Source organism: Prionailurus viverrinus, chromosome C2 (assembly GCF_022837055.1).
Source record: "Prionailurus viverrinus isolate Anna chromosome C2, UM_Priviv_1.0, whole genome shotgun sequence".
Taxonomy (NCBI): Eukaryota; Metazoa; Chordata; class Mammalia; order Carnivora; family Felidae; genus Prionailurus; species Prionailurus viverrinus.
The window spans coordinates 36963730-36984016 of record NC_062569.1 but is presented as its reverse complement, the minus strand read 5'-3'; the positions used below and the strand labels follow the sequence as shown (position 1 = coordinate 36984016).

The following is a 20287-nucleotide window of genomic DNA, read 5'->3' as shown; positions in this document are numbered from 1 at the left end:
CTAAGGAAGTAATTAAGGTTAAGTGAGGTCACACGGGTGGGACTCTGATCAGACAGCATTAGTGTTTTCACTAAAGGAACACCAGAGAGCTCTGTCTCTCCCTCTGTCTGCTTGCACACACCTAAGGACAGCCATGTGAAGACACAGCAAGAGGGTGGCCTTTGGCAAGCCAGGAAAAGAGCTCTTACCAGGATCAGAATCAGCTAGCACTTTGATCTGGGACTCCGAGCTTCCAGAATTGTGCAAATTAAACAAAAAAAAATTTGTTTAAGCCACGCAGCCTGTGCTATTTTGTTACCGCAGCCAGTGCAGGGCAGTCTAATACAGTTACCCAAAGAATGCAGAATAGCTAAAAGGTACCAGTTTACCTGCCTAAAAATTAAGGTTCTAGTGAATGAATAATGAAAGGAACTTCAAAGAGGTTCTGCGTGCTGACCGCTGACTGCAGGCCTGGCCCAGCTGGAGCAGTTTCCACCCTGTCCCAGGTTGCTGTGAAGAATGACAGGGCGGGCACTCTCTCAGGTCAGCTCTGACCCTGGCTTGTTTGGTCTCTGGGAAAAGAAATCCAGAACCTTTAAAATCAAGCCTTAATGCCCCTTTGATCAGAAACCACTTAGAACAACCATAAAAGGAAATCTCCACATTTTCCCCTCTCCACATTCTTGTTATTTTTTTTGCCTTTCCAATCCCACACCTCATACCTGTCACTGCCTGCCACATGCCAATCCCAATCCCAATATTTCCAATTATTTTTCTTAAAAAGCACAGATTCACTTGGTTATCTAGGCCTGAAGTTATAATAGAAGACTTCATAAATAGGACTGTGGCCTTTTACAGGATTGGTGGTAAAAATCGCAGAGGGAAAGTAATACTTGGATAACAAACACTGTTTTCCAGGTCCCTTCTATATATTTATTGGGTTGACTGAATTATCAAATTCAACAAATAACCTATATAATTCTGATATCATGAAAGTTCCTAAATGGAGGATAACTATTGTATTTACAAATCTCCCACAGTTACAAGTTCTTTGCACTCACTTCCACAAAGTGGCCTTTACTTCAGCTCTCTTTATTTTTTATCAAAAAAATTTTTTTAATTTTTTTAAATTTATTTATTCTTAAAACAATGCGAGAGAGAGAGTGCAAGCAGCAGAGGGGCAGACAGAGGGAGACACAGAATCTAAAGCAGGCTCCAGGCTCTGAGCTGTCAGCACAGAGCCCGAGGCAGGCCTTGAACTCACGAACCGTGAGATCATGACCTGAGCTAAAGTTGGACGCTTAACCAATTGAACCACTCAGGCGCCCCTATTTTTTTTAAAGCTTGTTTATTTATCTTGAGAGAGAGTTCAGGAGAGGCAGAGAGAATCCCAAACAGGCCCTGCACTGTCAGCACAGAGCCCGACGCGGGGCTCAATCTCACAAACTGTGAGATCATGACCTGAGCCAAAGCCAAGAATCGGATGCTTAACTAACTAAGCCACGCAGGTGCCCAGTTCCTTTTTTTTTTTTTTAATAGCACAAGTCAGTGAATACTTTTTTTTACTGAGATAAAATTAACATCTAACATTATATTAGCTTCAGGTGTACAACATAATGACCCGATATTTGTATACGTCGTAAAACATTCACCACAGTAAGGTAGTTGTCCATCACCACACAGAGTCACAAATTTTGTTTCTTGTGATGAGAATTTAAGATCTACTCTCTTCACGGGGCGCCTGGGTGGCTCAGTCGGTTGAGCGTCTGACTTTGGCTCAGGTCACGATATCACGGCTCATGAGTTCGAGCCCCACATCAGGCTCTGTGCTGACAGCCTGGCCTGGAGTCTGCTTCAGATTCTGTGTCTCCTTCTCTTGCTGTGCCCCTCTCTCATTCATGCTCTGCCTCTCCTTCTCTCAAGAATAAATAAAACATTAAAAAAACATTTTTAATAAAAAAAAAGATCTACTCTCTTCACAACTTTCAAATATACAATACAGTGTTATTAACTATTGTCCCCATGCCGGACATTGGCCTTGAGCTTTTCATCTTCATTTTTTTAGGCAAGTAAAGTGACTATGTTCACCAACATGCCTCAAGTTTACTCTCCTGGGAAAAGGTTGTTGTTGCTATAATAATGAGGATGGTAATGATGATAATTAATATCCCTTAAGTACTTACTATGTGCAAGGCATCATGTCAAATTAACTGCCTTACATTATACCACTTATTCCTCATTAAACACTATGAGGTGGTTATCATTATGTTTATTTTGTAGCTGAAAAAGCTAAAGTTAGATCAATTTGATAATTTGCCCAAACTAATGCACAGCTGGGGTAGGATCTGAACCCAGACCTGACTTTAAGGCTGTGCTATTAGCCACTTGGTATAGTTTCTGTTACCAATGACTAAAGGTAGTCAGCTTTATTATTTAAAAAAAATTTTTTTAACGTTTATTTATTTTTGAGACAGAGAGAAACAGAGCATGAACAGGGGAGGGGCAGAGAGAGAGGGAGACACAGAATCTGAAGCAGGCTCCAGGCTCTGAGCTGTCAGCACAGAGCCTGACGCGGGGCTCGAACCCGTGGACCGTGAGATCAGGACCTGAGCCGAAGTTGGACGCTCAACCGACCAAGCCACCCAGGTGCCCCAAAGGTAGTCAGCTTTAAAACATGTCATAAATATGCATATTAGGGATCTATTAAGGGAGTAAGCAGCTGTTGTTCCTGTCTGTCCGGCATCTGTCCTTATCTGTTTACTTCTTTGGGGGACTGTCACTTCCCACCCCCCCACCCCCTCTGTGAATGGTGTGATTCTTGTTTGGCTGCTGTTCCTGTGCTCCACCCCTCCCCCAACGGGGTGTGTGGTCAGTCCCGGCCAGTTACGGTTTATCATGACCTGGGCTGTAGGGACTGGTCCAGGAGGTATGTATGTGGCCAGTGCGAGTCCTCCTGTGGGATCTAACCCACAGTCACTGGAAGACAGAGGGTCACACTTTCTGGCTGATTATAAGTCATGATGCTATAGCCCTGGGACAGCTGGTAGACATGTCAACAAGCCAGATGCAGAAGAAGGCTGGCTGCACCGGGGGAGAAGGCCAACCCTCGGAAGGGAAGTAGAGTCGAGAGCAGCAAACTCAGGGTCTCCTGGTGACATGGTCTGAGCCCCTGAACTCGGCTATCTCTGAAGGTAGCTATGAACATCTAGTTATGTGAGCCAATAAACCCCTATTTACCTTTAATTCCGTTTGGGTTGCTTTCCCTTTTAACTGAAAGAGTTCTGATTAACATGCTGTACAAGTGCCCACTGCTGCTATAATGAACAACAATAAACTTAGTGGCTTCTAACAATAGGAGTGTATTACCTTACAGTTCTGGAGGTCAGAAGTCCAAAATGGGTCTCACAGTCAAGGTGTTGGGGGACTGCGTGACTTTTGATGGCTTTGGGGAAGAACCTGTTGCCCTGTTCCTTCCAGATCCTAGAGGCCACCTACATTTCCTGGCTGCTGGCCCTTTCCTCATATCACTCCAACCTTTCCTTCCATGGCTCCTCCTCTCTGGTTCTGACCCTCCTGCCACCCTCTTGCAAAGATCCCCTGATTACACCAGACCCACCCATATGATCCAGTGTAAGCCCCCATCTCAAGGTCCTCAACTTTATTATATCTGCACAGTCCCTTTCGCCATGTGAGGTTAACACCAACACAGGTTCTGAGGACAAAGACATTGTTGGGGGTCCGTTATTCTACTCTCATGCATACTCAGGAAGAAGAATTTCCACTGACCACTGGAAAGGTCCCTTTTTAAAAAATGCTTATTTTTGAGAGAGAGCGCGCGAACAAGCGAGGAGGGGCAGAGAGAGAGAGAGAGGGAGACACAGAATCCGAACCAGGCTCCAGGCTCTGAGCTGTCAGCGCAGAGCCAGACATGGGGCTTGAACTCACGAACCATGAGATCATGCCCTGAGCCAAAGGTGGACACTTAACCGACTGAGTCATCCCAGGCACCCAAGGAAAGGTCACTTTAATCACAAAGCAGTTTCCTTCTTTAGGTGGTCCCAAAGAGTGTTGAGTGAAGTCCCCCAGCACTTACCCTGCAGCTGCTGAGGGGAGTTCCTGGTGTCTGGCTGGTCTTTCCCCTGCATCTCTGCGTACTCTGCTATGGGTCTGAGGAGAGCCAGGGCTCCAGAACACTGTAAGTAATTGCCATCAAGGTGCAGCTCACTGGGGAAGAGGTGAAATACACTGTTCACCTGATATTATTTTCACTTCCTCAAATTTGGATTTGAGGTCTTACCTCATAATAGACCTGGTTACAAAATAATAAATAATCATAATAGATAGCAGACCACATCGTCAAAAATAGACCTAATGACCATGTCATCGGGCCAAAGATATGCGTTTAGCATGTTACCCTTGATTCTTAAATGTAACTAAAGGATCTTTCTCTTGCAGTTAAGAAAAAGAAAACAAAAGTAACTAGACAGTAGAAAAAGATGACTAAAAACATCATGAAAACTCAGGGGAATTCATGGGTTCGTAGACTCTGTAAACAAGCTGATTCTACAACTCAAGACAGAACAGAGCCAGAAGCAGGAGGGGAGCAGGGGACGCGTCTCACCAAATGGAGCTCTGGCATATGATGGAGCCCAGCTGTGCCCCGTTTTGTGGCCCCAGACCACAGTAGCGCAGACTGAGGACTTGAAGCCTTTGGTTGTTCTCCAGGCCTGAGAAAATACTCTCAATTTCTTCATTTCCAAATCTAGAAAGAAATGGGAACAAATAGTGACTTTTAAAACCTATGTCACCTGTTGGATTATTCATTTTAAGGCACTCCCTGACCCCCCAAGGCAGATCAGATTTTGTCAACCCCCACTTTGGGCTTCCACAGCCGGGGTGGCTACGGGGGTGGGCTGGGTGACTGATGGGGACAGCCTGCATGTGGAGGAAGGGGGACCCAGAGTTTGACTCGTGGGCAAAGGGAGCAGAGCATGGTTTGAAATACCCAAAGGAGCAGATGGAGAGCAAGCTCTGGCTCCTGAAGACAGGAGAGATTGCCCAGCTGACAGGAGTGGAGGGGTCTGAGAAGACTCCAGCAGCAGGAGGCTGTGTAAGAAGGGAGCCTTTTAAAGTACGTCCAGAGCAGGAGCGCCTGGGTGGTCCGTCAGTTAAGCGTCCGACTTTGGCTCAGGTCAAGATTTCATGGTTTGTAGATTCAAGCCCCGTGACGGGCGCTGTGCTGACAGCTCAGAGCCTGGAGCCTGCTTTGGATTCTGTGTCCCCCTCTCTCTCTGTGCCCCCCTGCTTGTGTTCTCTCTCTCTCTCAAAAATAAACATTAAAAAATTTAAAAAAAAAAAGTATGTCCAGAGCAGGTTCAGGAAAGTTCAACCTCTTGCCCCTCCTTCCTGGCCTCATGCTGCTCCTCGCCTTGTGCCACCCAGTCCTTGGAGTTTGCAGAGAGAAGGCACAAGCATCATGCCAGGGAATTTGGAATGTCAAGGGATGACCTTTCCAATAAGGTGAATCGTATTAACAGAAACAACTTCTTAAATTTACTAGTTTATCCAATAAGTAATTACGGTGGGCGACTACCGTGGTGGGTGTGGGGGTGTAGCTGTGTATGAGAAAGAAGGACATCCTGCCTGGTGGACTTCACAGCCTCAGGGAAAATAGGAGGAAAGAACTCCAGTCCCTCAGTAACCTGCCATTTCACCAGTGGTGATTCCCAACCACCCAACACTGACAACTCCAGGTGTCTTGGCAGCAGCAGGATTTCAACTATTAAAATATGGTGTTAACATATTAAACAACAATTAAAATATGGTGTTTTCTAAAGAGGAGGATTCCCTCTTTCTTCCTTCTCTCTCCCCACCAGTGGAGGAGCTGGAGTCTACAGGGGTCTCAGCAGCGGGGCTGGGTGTGTCTAGTACAGTGCAGGAAGCTGGGAGACTCCCAAGTTGGTCTTCAGTCACTGCAGGGTGTCCTGAGGACACTGGCTTTCTGCTGTCCTGTGTTAGGAGACCCTGACTCAGGCTCCTCCAAGCTTTTCAGAAACATGGAGAACCTCCAGAGATAGTCCTTCTCCTCAGCTTTTGCTGGAGACTTGTCCACTGTCACCACCAGGGCCCTAATAAGACCCTAGTTCTTTAAAGGGGCCTTTGTGTCGCTGTGGTTCCATTTGTCAGGCACGAATCATCTCTTTCACTTCACAGCCCACTGGCCTTCTGAGTACAGGACCCTACCTGGCTCCAGAAGAAGAGTCACAGAATCAAAGACTTGGGAAGTGGACAAGATCACCTCATAGGTCAGAGAGGTTGCAGGACCTACCCCGCATCACACAAGCAGCTTAAAATTATTTACGGATGGCAAACTATAGACCCCCCAGCAATCTAGTATCTCGGATCAGAAGCGGGCTCCGATTCAGCCAGCTAGATTCACATCTAGGCTCTATCCCTAAGAGGTGAATGCCTGGAACAAGCCAATTAATCCCCTGAGTCTTTGCTCATCTATAGTCAAGGGATAGAAATGATAAACATCTGTCATATATCATACGTCCATATGTAACGGTATATATCTATCTATTGTCGGGAGAATAAATGAGATAATCCATGTGCTGTACTTGGCACACAGCGCTCAATAAAAATTAGCTGGTATTATCATTATTATTATTGCTCCCTGACTCTCTCCTGACAGCCTGGTGCCATAGCCCTCGAAAGACTTCCTCTTTCTTCCCTAGCACCACACCTCTCCTCCCACCTCCTCTGCTGGTGAATAATGACTTGTCCCTTAGGGAATCATGGTTTCCCTTATCCAAACCACGACTAAAATTTATACAAACCCGGCACCTCGGTGGCTCAGTGGGTTGGGCATCTGATTCTCGATTTTGGCTTAGGTGTGATCCCAGGGTCATGGGATTGAGACCTATGTAGGGCTCCATACTGAGCATGGAGTGTGCTTGAGATTCTCTCTCTCTCTCTCTCTCTCTCTCTCTCTCTCTCTCTCTCTCCCTCTCCCTCTGTCCCTCTGCCCCATGCACATGTGCTCTCTTTCTCTGTAAAAAATAATAAAAAAAAATTTATACGGACATCCTTTGTGATCTACCTTCCATTATACATAATCAAGAGCATATCTCCTCTCTTCCACTATACAGAGGACTTCCTTGGACAGTGGCATTGCTTTATATATATTTGTATCTTCTTTAGCACTGAGCACAGTGTCTTGCAAAAACAGGCCATCAATAAATATTTGTTAAAAGAATAAATGAATAAGAAGGAAGGGCAGGAGGGAGGGAGGGAGGGAGGAAGGAAGAATCCTTTTGAGAACCCTGACATTTACTCAGAAACATTAGTTCTAAGAAGATTTTTGAGTTGTGATGACCTGATGAGCCACAAGGAACCAGGACTCTGAGCTCCTTACCTTTGCCTCCCTCAGCAGTCAGAGCCCTGAAGGAACTCTGCCTTCCAAACTCACCTGCAGTAATCCAGGACAAGAGAATGCAAATAGCTGCATGGCAGAGCCCTGCCCAGTCTCTGCAGAGACCACAGATCCATCCTGCAGTCAATGAGTTCCAGGGTGGTAAATGCGCAGGTGGCGCGCCCCTTCAATTCCAGAAGTGAAGCCTAAGAACGTGAGGTGAGAAAGGGCTTACACAATGAAGACAAATACGCTCTGTGTTTTAATGTTTCTTAAAAGTTGATTACGTTAATTACCCCAACATTTTTGCCTTTAACACAACTTTCCAATGTCCAAGGAGAAAGTGACCTGAAGATAAAATAATTTCCCTTTAAAAGGAAGACTCTAGGGGCATCTGGGTGGCTCAATTGGTTAAGTGTCCGACTTTGGCTCAGGTCATGATCTTGCGGTCCGTGAGTTCAAGCCTCGCGTAGGGCTCTGTGCTGGCAGCTCGGAGCCTAGGGCCTGCTTCGGATTCTATGTCTCCCTCTCTCTCTGCCTCCCCCTCACTCATGCTCTCTCTCTCTCTCTCTGTCTCTCAAAAATGAGTATATGTTAAAAAAAATTTTTTAAAGGCACACTATGAAGAATTAAATGGGAAATGCCGCTCTGTGATGAGATATACTGCAGCATATCTTTTTAGATGCTGTGGGCTGAATTGCGTCATTCCCCTCATTCATATGCCGAAGTCTTACCCCCGAGTACCTCAGAATGTGACTGCATTTGGAAAAAGGGTCTTCAAGGAGGTATGAATTTAAAATGAGGTCATTAGGGTGGGCTCTTACCCAATATGACTGACTTTCTTATAAGGAAAGGATATTTAGACACAGGCACGTATAGAGAGGGAGGCAACATGAAAACACAGGGAAAAAGTGGCCATTTACAGGCCAAGGAGTGAGGCCTTCAAAGACGCCAACCCTGCTGACGCCCTGAGCTCAGACTTCTAAGCCTTCATAACTGTGAGAAAAGAAATTTCTGTTGTTTAACCCTTGCAATCTGTGGTACTTTGTTATGGCAGCCCCAGCAGACTAATACAGATGTTGATACTCTAACCAACAAATTTATTTTCCTATGGTTGTATGATAGGGAGATAGGATAAAATAGGCAGAGAAGGAAAGGTTAGGACCTGAGGTCCCTGGGTGGGGTAAAAACACATATTTTGGAACAATGCTGGGAGTATCTGACCACAGCAAACTCACTCAGGCATAAAGTTCCTCTTAAGAATGTAACAAACACCACCTACTGCCCTTCAGGTTCCCCTCAGGAATTGGACAATCAAAATACCTAACGAAACTAAATAAACCATAAAATTTATGTTATCTGAGGGACAGTAAGACCGCTCTGACTCCTCGCACAATGGAATGAAGCCAATCTGGAATGGACAGCCCAGCACCTAGAGCTATCCAGCCAGGTATGGGTGGAACCTGACAAGGAACAAGGGGGAAGGGGAGGGGGCATTGACCAAAACCTTAAAAAACAAAGACCCTTGCCTATAGTTGGGGGTATTTATTTTCAAATGCTCCCTCTCTGCAAAAAGAGCTTTCCTACTATTCTTACTTTCTGATCTTATACTTTTGCCTGCTGCTCATTTTACTCTGTGTCCCCTTCTTCGTTCCTCAAAGCGACAAGGAATCCTGGGTATTGAGGTAAAAAAAAATCCTGTAACAGTTGTATTTTTTTTAGTAAAGAACTATCACTATGCCAATCTTCTTACAATTAGGCAAAATTATAATAAATTATCTCCTAAACAAGTGATAGCCATTATTACAGATATTAAGATTTATTTTTTTTGGGGGCGCCTGGGTGGCGCAGTCGGTTAAGCGTCTGACTTCAGCCAGGTCACGATCTCGCGGTCCGTGAGTTCGAGCCCCGCGTCGGGCTCTGGGCTGATGGCTCAGAGCCTGGAGCCTGTTTCCGATTCTGTGTCTCCCTCTCTCTCTGCCCCTCCCCCGTTCATGCTCTGTCTCTCTCTGTCCCAAAAATAAATAAACGTTGAAAAAAAATTTAAAAAAAAAAAAAAAAAGATTTTTTTTTTTTTAATGTTTATTTTTGAGAGAGACAGACAGAGAGAGAGAGAGAGAGAGAGAGAGAGAGAGGGACTGTGAGCAGGGGAGGGGCAGAGAGAGAGGAAACACAGAATCAGAAGCAGGCTCTAGGCTCTGAGCTGTCAGCACAGAGCCCGACGTCGGGCTTGAGCTCATGAACCTTGAGATCGTGACCTGAGATGAAGTCGGATGCCCAGCTGACCGAGACACCCAGGTGTCCCCAGATATTAGCATTTAGAGGTCTACGCAGAACTAGACTGTGTAAATTCAGCAATGAGGTGCTTTTCATGGTGAAGCCACAGGACCGGGGGCAACACATGAACATTTGGAACCATCTCAAGTTCTCTCGGTCTCCTGAATGGAGAGATCTATGGGAAGGCCATTCCTTGTGGTAACAGGATTCCAGTGACAATTAAATCCCTACCTAACTGGAGAAGGTATTTAAAGCTATAAATCACAAAGGCCACCTTTTAGCAATTAGAATCACCACAACTTAAGGATTTCTTCAGTTCAGCATTTAAACCTAAAAGAGGCTTTGGTGGGGTTTGGAGGATTTAGGGTTTCTTGAGGTAATGACATGTTGGTCAGAGATAACATTCCAAATTTATATGTCGGTTGAGAATATAAAAGCCCTTGCAGCCTTAACTATAGAGAGCTGGTGCTTGAGGCCTCTCTAATGAGAAAACACCTAGTTTAAGTGCTGGATTGGATTTCTCAAGCTGTGTTTCTGACCAAGGAGGAAATGTGGCATGTCACTGCCTATGGTAACACTGGTCTGTGCAAAATAGGCTCTTGACCACGTCCTAAAGATCTTGGCCAGTGGTTTACAGTGTCACTCCCTGGGGCACCAGTACTGCTGTGGGCAAGACCACAGCCATCTACCACAGAATTCCTCAGCAGCCTCCAGGTGACCAAGAGGGTTACATTTTAAAGAACTGTTAAGGATCACCTTTTTTTTTTAACGATCACTTTTAATATGCATGGATGGACAGCATTCTATTCCTGCTTAAATGGACTGACCCTTTTAATAAAAACAACTAAAAATTCTGGTTCTGTATTTAAGATTACTTTTTGAAATTTATTTTTAATTGTGGTCAAATACACAATAAAATTTACCATCTTAGGGGCACATGGGTGGCAGTCGGTTAAGTAGCCGACTTTGGCTCAGATCATGACCTAGTAAGTTCATGGATTCAAGCTCCACTTCTGCCATTGCGAAGCCTACTCAGGATCCTCTGTCCCCCTCTCTTTCTGCACCTCTCCCACTCCCGTTCTCTCTCTCAAAAATAAACATTTAAAAAATTTACCATCTTAACCATTTTTTTAACGTTAATTTATTTTTGAGAGAGATTGAGAGCACAAGCTGGGGAAGGACCCAATATGGAACTTGAACTCATGAGCCAAAGTCCTGCTCATGACCCGAGCCAAAGTCAGATGCTTAACCGACTGAACCACCCAGATGCCCCCATCTTAACCATTTTTAAGCATCCAGTTCAATGGCATTGAGTATATTCACATTGTTGTGCAACCCTCAACACCATTCACCTCCAGAAGTTTTTTCATCTCGTAAAACTGAAACTCTATACCCATTAAAAAATAACTCCCATTCTCCCCTCCTCCAAACCTCTGGCAACTGCCATTTTATTTTGTGTCTCTACGAGTTTGACTACTCTGGGTACTTCATACAGGGGAAGGATATAATATTTGTCCTTTTGTGACTGACTTCTCTTACTTAGCATAAGTTCTTCGAGGTTCAGGCACGTTGTAGCATGGGTCAGAATTTCCTTCCTTTGTAAGGCTGCATAATATTCCATTGTATGTATCCACCACAGTTTGTTCTCCATTCAATGGACATTCTCTCTCTGCCAATGGACATTTGGGTTGCTTCCACCTTTGACTATTGTGAATAATGCAACCATGAAGATGAGCATACAGATATCTCTTTGAGGTCCTGCTTCCAATTCTTTTGGGTATATCTCCAGAAGTGGAATTGTTGAATCATATGGTAATTCTATTTTTAATTTTTTTAAGGAACCTCCATCCCATTTCCCATAGTGGCTTCACCAATGCACATTCCTGCCAATAGTGTACAAATTTTCCAATTTCTCCACATCCTGTCAACCCATTCTATTCTGCTTTTTTTGATAGATGCCATACTATTTGGCCTGAGGTAGTATCTCAATGTAGTTTTGACTTGCATTTCTCCAAAGATTAGTGATGGTGAACATTTTTTGTGTGCTTATTGTTTGTTGGTATACCTTCTTTGGAGAAAGTGTACTCAAGTCTTTTGCCCATTTTTAAATCAGTTGTTTGTTTTTTGTTGTGGTTGAATTGTAGGAGTTCTTTATACATCCAGAATACTAACCCCTTATCAAATACATGATTTGCAATTATTTTTCCTTATTTTGCGGGTTGCCTTTTCACTTCACTGTGTCCTTTGATGCACGGAAGTTGAAAATTTTTTTGTCCAAATCATTTAGTTTTGTTGCCTATGCTTTTAGTGTCATATATAAGAAATGACTGCCAAGTCCAACATTATGAAGCTTTTCCTCTATGCTTTCTTCTCAGAGTTTTAAAAATATCTTTTTAAAATGTGTCAATTGGCAGGTTAGTGAGGAATACCCAAAGGTCGGTGCATGAGAGAAAATGGGAACCTAGGGAGATTTGCAGGGCACTGAAGCCAGCTTTCCGTTTGAGAGCATCAGTGAAGCAGCAGAGTCAAGTTTTGCTTTTCATAGATCAGGTAGTCCAGGGGACAAGAGATAAAGCCCAAGGCCACTGGAGGTGAGGAGTCTGAGAGGAAATGCTGCATAAAGGTATGGCCCCAAACATAAAGTGAGCTACTGCACTACGTCCTTAGACTAAGGATGAACTAGAAAGAAACCTAACTCTTCTTTCTCCAGGGAAAACTGCCTCTCAAACTGTGCCTGACTACACAGAAAAAAATATACCCACTATGAACTCACAAGCTAGTCTTAACACAGGTATTTGCACACTGAACTGATACCACCTGGATGGTTCAGAGACCTCAGATCAAGAATGTATTAATTTGGGGCACCTGAGTGGCTCAGTGGGTTAAAGCATCTGACATCGGCTCAGGTCATGATCTCAAGGTTCGTGAGTTCGAGCCCTGTCAGATCAGAGCCTGCTTGGGATTCCCTCTCTCTCTCTGTCCTTCCCCCCGCCATCAAAAAATAAATAACTTAAAAAAAATTAGTAATTTAGTATAGCCCTGAGATGCTATCACCCTGAGTGTGTGGCAGAAGCAAATGCAAACCCTCTCGGAGAATTCTATCTTCAAATCAGAGCTCAAGGAATTGCCTCAACTCTTTCCCCAGGAAATAGGAGTTTCTAGTACAAAAGAAATCACAAAAACACATAAAGAAATGTCCCATGAGTAGGAGCCAGTAGAAGCCAGTCAGCAGTATCAGACTGCAAAATAATTCAGATTATTGAAACTATTAGACACAGATGAGAAGTTTAACACATTCAATGACATAAAACAAGGCATTTTCCAATAGTCAAGAAACTAGAAAAATGGGCACTAATGTCCTCTCCCAATTTCTACCTCCTTTCTCCTCCCTAAAAGTAATTTTATAATAGTCAAACATTATAGTTTTACCTGTTTTTAAACTTTATAAAATGCAACATATAGCATGTATTCTTTTGTGTCTTTCTTCACTTGTACATTAGGCTTATGAGAGTCACCCTATTTTGTTTTTGCATAGCTGTAGTTGATGTATTTTCATTGCTATACAGTTTCCTACTATATGAATATACCATAATTTCTTTTTTATTTTTTGCACTTTTACATAAGTCTGAAATGCTTCATTAAAAATATGTTGTTTTGGGGGCATCTAGGTGGCTCAAGTCAACTAAGTATCCAACATCAGCTCAGGTCATAATCTCGCGGTTTGTGGGTTTGAGTCCTGTGTCAGGCTCTGCACTGACAGCTCAGAGCATGGAGCCTGTTTTGGATTCTGTGTGTCCCTCTCTCTGACCTTCCCCCACTTGCTTGTATTCCCTCTCTCTCTCTCTCAAAAATAAACATTAAAATATTTATTAAAAAAAATACACATTGTTTTGGGGCACCTGGGTGGTTCAGTTGGTTAAGCATCCCACTCTTGATTTAGGCTCAGGTCATGATCTCATGGGTTTGTGATATCAAGCCCCACATCAGGCTCTGTGCTGACAGCGTGGAGCCTGCTTGGGATTCTCTCCCTCTCTCTCTGCCCCTCTCCTGCTTGTGTTCTCTCTCTCTCAAAAAAAATAAATATACTTTTAAAAAATACATGTTTTTTTAAAGAAAAGCTTGTAGGGGCACCTGGGTGGCTCAGTCAGTTAAATGTCCGACATTGGCTCAGGTCATGATCTCATGGTCCGTGAGTTCAAGCCCCGCATCGGGCTCTGTACTGACAGCTCAGAGCCTGGAGCCTGCTTCAGATTCTGTGTCTCCCTCTCTCTGACCCTCCCCCATTCATTCTCTGTCTTTCTCTGTCTCAAAAATAAATAAACATTAAAAGAAATTTTTAAAGAAAAGCTTATAGCATATCAGTCAATAACCAAATGAACTATAGCTGGAATACAGATATATTATGTTTATATTCAATTTTAAGTTTAATTGAAGGAATATTTTTAAAACGCATGACTCACCAGTCTGGCAATCTCTGGGTTACTCAGCTGAAGGCCCCAGATACAGATCTCTTTCCCCAGCAGGTAACACTCATCTCGAATTGTCATGAGCAAAGGTTCCAAGGAAATTGGCAGGATGCTTGGTGGGGAGTCATCAGGTCTTACAAGCATAAACTGGAGTGTCAGAAAAAAATTACAGGTGGGAATCATAAAGACATGTCCATGCATCTGAATATGTAGAAAAAGAATATTGTCATTAGACAACATTAGAACATTTAAAATAGTAATTAACCTTGGATCACATGTGCATTGGGGTGGTAATTCAACAAAAACTTATGGAGTTCCTGCCATATGCAAAGCCCCGTGAAAAATCTCACAGGGCAGTGATTTTTCCAATAGGTTACTACCCATTATTGGGTTAGGAAATAAATTGAGTAGGCTGTAACCAGCTTTTTTTCTTTCTTGAATGAATGAAATAGAAGAGAAATTATCTAAGTGTATCCTATGTAGTAAAGAATAAACATCTCATGAGACTTTTATTTTAGTGATGCTCAAAATCAAAATGGAGACCCAACCAAAGCAACCCACCCGACATAAACAGCCCCTGTAGTCTTATGATTCACTCCAGTACTTAATATTGGGTCATGATGTTAACTGTATTTCTTCTTCTTCTTTTTTTTAATGTTTATTTATTTTTGAGAGGGGGGGTAGGGGCAGAAAGAGAGAGGGAGGCACAGAATCTGAAGCAGGCTCCAGGCTCTGTGCTGTCAATGCAGAGCCCAAATCAGGGCTCAAACTCACGAACCACAAGATCATGACCTGAGCCAAAGTCAGACATTTAATTGACTGCGCTACCCAGGCATCCCAAAGTTAATTGTATTTCTGACAGTGATTGTAATTTAAAATGTTTAGAAAACATTGCTGACGGGACTATAAATTTGAACAAGGCTTATAATTAACTCTTATGATTAAGTAGTGGAGCTTAATGATAAGAAGTATAGAATACAAATAAAGTAGTAATTATTTTACCATAAAACGATGGCTCTGAGAAGCTCCTGAATTTGGGATGAGCAGGGAAGTGTGTGGGGGAGTCCAGAGAAGCAATGCAAAGGAAGGAATTAGAAAGACCTGGGGAGAGGGGCAATGATGACAAAAATGGTGCTTTTGAGCTGGGCTTTCCAGATGTAGAGTGGGAGGGGCAGGTTGGCTATTCCAGATGTAAAGCGGTATGAGAAAAGGCAGGCCTGCTGCAGGACTGGGATGAGTAGATTTGGAGGGAGGAGGAGGAAGGCAGAAGTACTGAACATAGCCTGGGTACCGGAGGCAGGCTTTGGACTTCATTCAGACAGGAAGCAGAGGGGATGACACCACCAGTTTGGGCTGGAGAGTTCTGGGGACCCATGTTCCTAAGGAGTAAACCTTAGTCAGTTCCTTTCAGAGAAGAGTAAGAAAGGGAGGCCACACACTCACTTTCCTGAGAATCTGTTCGTTGTTGATGCTGGTTTTCAAGTCCTGTTTGATGGCTGGACACACAGATGTCTGAGTCTGTGCACAATGCTTCTGATAGGTCTTCAGGAACTTTTGAAGAATTGGAACGATGGGCAGGGGTGTTCCTTTAGTTTTTTGTTTTCCTTCTTTCTCTCTTGGCATTGTCTTACAGGGTTAAATTCCATATGGATTCTGAAAATTGTAACTTGCCCTGAAACCCAATACATACAAGTCTTTTTAAGGAGCAGATCACACCTCCCCCACTAAAAATTGGCAAATATTGCTGCACACCCTTCTCTGAAAATTTTCAAGTGCCTCATGTATCTTAAAATGGGAGTCGAAAATCAACATAGAGACAGTTGAGCAGAATTGTTCAATTTCCAATCTCTATATTCATGGATTCATGTTCTTTCTTCTAGATTCTTTAAAATGGGGGCAGAACCCATGGAACTCAGTTATAAAGGAATGCAATTAATAATGGTGAGCACTAAATATTACAAAAGACATACTGATTTTAAAATGGCATAGTTCTCTTTATAGACATACTTCCTGGAGGCAGCTATCCATAGTGGTTAAGAACATGGGCTTTGAAGGGGAACAAGACCAGGATCTTAGTTTTGTCTCTACCCCTTGACTCACTGGCTTTAGGTACTCTATGAAGCTTTTTCAAGCCCTATTTCCCCATCCGTAAAATGGATTATGGTTGTCACAAGGATTGAGTAAGGTAAATTTATAAAGCACTTAGCATAGGGAGGCCTGGGTGGCTCAGTGGGTTAAGCGGTCGACTTCAGCTCAGATCATGATCTCATTGTTCCTGGGTTTGAGCCCCATGTCTGGCTCTGTGCTGACAGCTCAGAGCCTGGAGCCTGATTTGGATTCTGTGTTTTCCTCCCTCTCTGCCTCTCTCTCTTCCTCTCTCTCAAAAATAAGTAAACACTGGGGCGCCTGGGTAGCTCAGTCAGTTGAGTGTCAGACTTCGACTCAGGTCATGATCTCATGGTTCATGAGTTCAAGCCCTGCGTCGGGCTCTGTGCTGACAGCTCAGAGCCTGGAGCCTGCTTCCGAGTCTGTGCCTCCCTGTCTCTCTGCCCCTCCCCCCCCCGCTCATGCTCTGTATCTCTCTCTCTTTCAAAAGTAAATAAACGTTAAAAAATTTTTTTAAATAAACATTTAAAAAAATAAATAAAGCACTTAGCACAATGCCTGGTATGCAGTGAAACTGCTCAATAGGCTTTATTGTTACTATTGAGGTTCTTATTATTTTGTTGGGCACAGGAAACCACCAAATCAGTATTGATTTGTCCTTTCAATTATTCAGCCTTGAAAGGTCCCTCCACGTGACAATGCCACCAGCTAGACTCAAGGACCTGACTTTCACTGCCCGCCAACCTGTACTCACCAACGTTTGCCTCATATTTTTCCTTAAGCCCTTCTTTCCAGCTTGCCTCTTAACTCAGGCGAATGAAACCAGAAACCACCCCTCAGGGCATGGCGACTGCCCTGGCAATGCCTCCCACTGCCCCAGCCCACCCAGACTGAGCTAAATCCCCAGCTCGATGTGCAGATGGGCCACAGAGTGACCTCTGGGATGATAAGCAATTACCTTTCCCTCATTTTAATACTAAAATTTCCCCCCAAGAAAGAGCCTCAGCCTCATTTACATAACATGCGATGTATGTATAGGCATGTTGCCTTCAGGTGTATGTGTGACCTTATGCCCACCTCTACATACCATGACAAGGCCTCCCCGACTAAATAGTCATCCTAACCCTAAACAAAAGGAACTCATTCACCCTATCCCTGGGAGTCACACTTTGGAAGCTATGTCCTGTGATCTCCTTATGTGCTGCAAATAAAGTTTACTTTCTGCGGCAGCTCCACCTGGTGTATCTGGGACTCCCCAAGGATCCAACTCACATTGGTTCGGTTACAATAACTTAAGGTAACAGCTGCAACTCTGAACTGCATTCATAGAGACAAAGGTTTATGGGAATTATTAGAGACTTCCCATTTGGGAAAGTTTACAGATAGAGACTATCCAAAAATGTGTGTATTATGTTACATTAAAAGGGGTGCTCCTTTTGAAGCCTAGGAAGGGAAAGAAGTGACTCGCGCTGGCTGGGAACAAGGACTGGGCCTGTTGGCTCCCCAAACTGTTTTTGGTAAGCATCTGGAGAGGGCAGCCCAGGCTTTGTTGCAGGAGGAGCCAGTTTGAATCCTGTGTCTGTCAATTATTAGTAGAGTGATTGGGGGTATCAACTTCACTTCCCCGAACCCCATTTTTTCCATCTGTAAAAATGGTGGGAAAATAAACTCTTTGGTATTTTTAAGGGTTTAATGCAAATTAAATGTAAAGTTTTCTCTTCAGTAACATGGGGATGCTGCTGATGATAAAGAACTCTTATGAGGAATAGGGGCGCCTGGGTGGCTCAGTCAGTTGAGTGTCTGACTTTGGCTCAGGTCATGATCTCATGGGTTCTTGGGTTCAAGCCCGCAGAGGGCTCTACGCTGTCAACACAGAGCCCGCTTCGGATCCTCTGTTCCCCTCTTTCTCTGCCCTTCCTTGCTTGCGCTCTCTCTGTCTCTCAAAAACAAATAAAAATAAACATCAAAAAAAAATCTTAAAAGAAAAGAAAGAATTATTATGAGGAATAAGGAATTCGTACATGATGGATGCTCAGAACAGAGCCTGGCACATGCTGAATTCTCAGGCAGGAAACCTGAGGCAAAGCGAGGGAAGTGATTTGCTTAAGGGCAAACACTAGTAAATGGCGCAGTGGGGATTCAAATTCAGGCAGCCTGGTTCCAGAGCCCAAATTCTTTTATTTATGTATTTACTTATTTATTTATTAATTTATTTTTTTTTAACGTTTATTTATTTTTGAGACAGAGAGAGACAGAGCATGAACAGGGGAGGGTCAGCGAGAAGGAGACACAGAATCCGCAACAGGCTCCAGGCTCTGAGCTGTCAGCACAGAGCCTGACGTGAGGCTCGAACTCATGGACAGCGAGATCATGACCTGAGCTGAAGTCGGCTGCTCAACCGACTGAGACACCCAGGCGCCCCATCCAGAGCCCAAATTCTTAACCACTGTAACATACCACCTAAAAGGTACTGCTACAGACTGAGGGTTTTTGTCTCCCTCTCCCCAAATTCATATGTTGAAGTCCTACCCCTAGTGTGATGGTGTATGAAGAGGGGGCCTTTGGGAGATGATACAGGCCAGACGAGGTCATGAAGGCAGGACTCCCACGATGGGATTAGTGCCCGTATGAGAAGAGACACCAAAGAGTTTATTTTCTCTCCCTTGAAACGGCTGCCATCTACAAGCCAAGAAAAGGCTTCAAAATGAAACCTGCCTTAATGGACCTTGATCTTGGATTTCCCAGCCTCCAGAAGTGTAAGAAATAGATATCTGTCGTGTAGGCCACCGGTCTATCGTACTTTGTTAAGGCAGCCAAGCTAAGATTGGTACTGGAGAGTATCACTTACTGTTGACAATATGAGGTATTTCTCCCCAGCCTTCGCTGGGTATTTACAGGAGCACAAGCTTCACAGAGAACATGCTACGAATACTCCAGCAAGTCCCTCTGAAATCTTGAGTTTTTCTCTTACTATTTTATCACGAGCATTTCTTTGTCATTTCCATAGACAGTATTGTGGGGCCCAAGTTAGCAAGTACCTGGGTGCTCAAGGCCCGCCTTGACTGGCTGACTCCTAACGAATATTTACTGGAGGCCGAAGGGTAGGCGCCCCACCCGGTGCTAATCGTGACTCTGGGAGCTGGGGGCGTGGGGTGAGGGTTGGGGGGGAGACAGTAGGGGTAGGAGCGCCCACCCTTCCCGAGATAGAAGGAGAGAAGAGTGAGTCTGCGCTAGCCCAGGTTCCCCCCCCCCCCCCCCCCCCCCCCGCCACGAGTCCCAGGAGATAAGGAGCGGCAGGGGGTGGGGGGAGGGGCGAGGAGGGGCTGCTTTTCGCCCCCTCCTCCAGGGCTCCCGCTGCACGCCCCAGTTCCGTACCCCCCCGGACCGAATGCCGGTCCCCCACGCCGCCACCCCGCCGCCGGCCCGCGCCCCGCACTCACCCGGGCGCCGGGTTCCCGAGTCCCTCTCCGGCCGGCTTCCCGCGTGCGCCCCGCGCCATGGAGACGGCCGCCGGTGGGCGCGGCGCGGGGCGGGGGCTGGAGGGGGCGGCTCGCGAGGGGGCGGGGGGAAAGCTCCCTCCAGGGTTCGTGGGTGTGGGTCTGGGCTCGGGCGTGGAGAGCTCCTAGTGTCCTCGCCGAGGGTCGAGGTCTACACAGCCAGTAGCGCTACGAGGGACGAGGTCTAGGAGGAGACAGAAGTTGGGGACCCGTGTGGGCCTGGCCGTCGGCAGGGCCTGGGGCGGGGCAGAGGTCGCCAAAGGTAGCTGCGTCCCACCCCAAGGCTGCACGCGGACACCCGCGAGGGGACTCTCCCGCCCGCAGCCCGCTTTCCTTTTGGAGCGGTTTCCCCTCCCCAGGCCCACGAGGAAGGGGGCGCCAGGATAAAGGAGGCAGCTCAGGGCTGGGCTGTGACAGAGGTTTTTTGGGGAGGGGATGGGGGGAGATATTGAAGAGGCAAAGAGAAAGCAGTTGCAGTTAGGGAGTGGATGGGGGAGGAAAAAGGATTTTAAGAAATCTGGCTGTGGGTAGTGGCTTTGGGGCTTGTA

At 45.1% G+C, this 20287-nt stretch overlaps 1 protein-coding gene across 5 annotated transcripts in view; it reads right to left on the bottom strand.

Annotated features, from left to right (window-relative positions):
* Positions 1–20287, bottom strand: part of LOC125175565 (uncharacterized) — a 53086-nt gene that overhangs the window by 31521 nt on the left and 1278 nt on the right. For 4 of the 5 annotated variants that reach the window (XM_047876231.1, XM_047876229.1, XM_047876233.1 and 1 more), the window contains exons 1-6: positions 19683–19934; positions 15580–15808; positions 14131–14283; positions 7451–7599; positions 4601–4741; positions 4073–4203 (exon numbers count right to left, since the gene is read on the bottom strand). In XM_047876231.1, coding sequence (XP_047732187.1) covers positions 4073–4203; positions 4601–4741; positions 7451–7599; positions 14131–14283; positions 15580–15759 — 754 coding nt within the window. In that variant the 5' untranslated portion in view covers positions 15760–15808; positions 19683–19934. Of the gene's footprint in view, positions 1–4072; positions 4204–4600; positions 4742–7450; positions 7600–14130; positions 14284–15579; positions 15809–19682; positions 19935–20287 lie in introns of those variants that run through there. The other variant, XM_047876230.1, reaches the window with a different exon arrangement.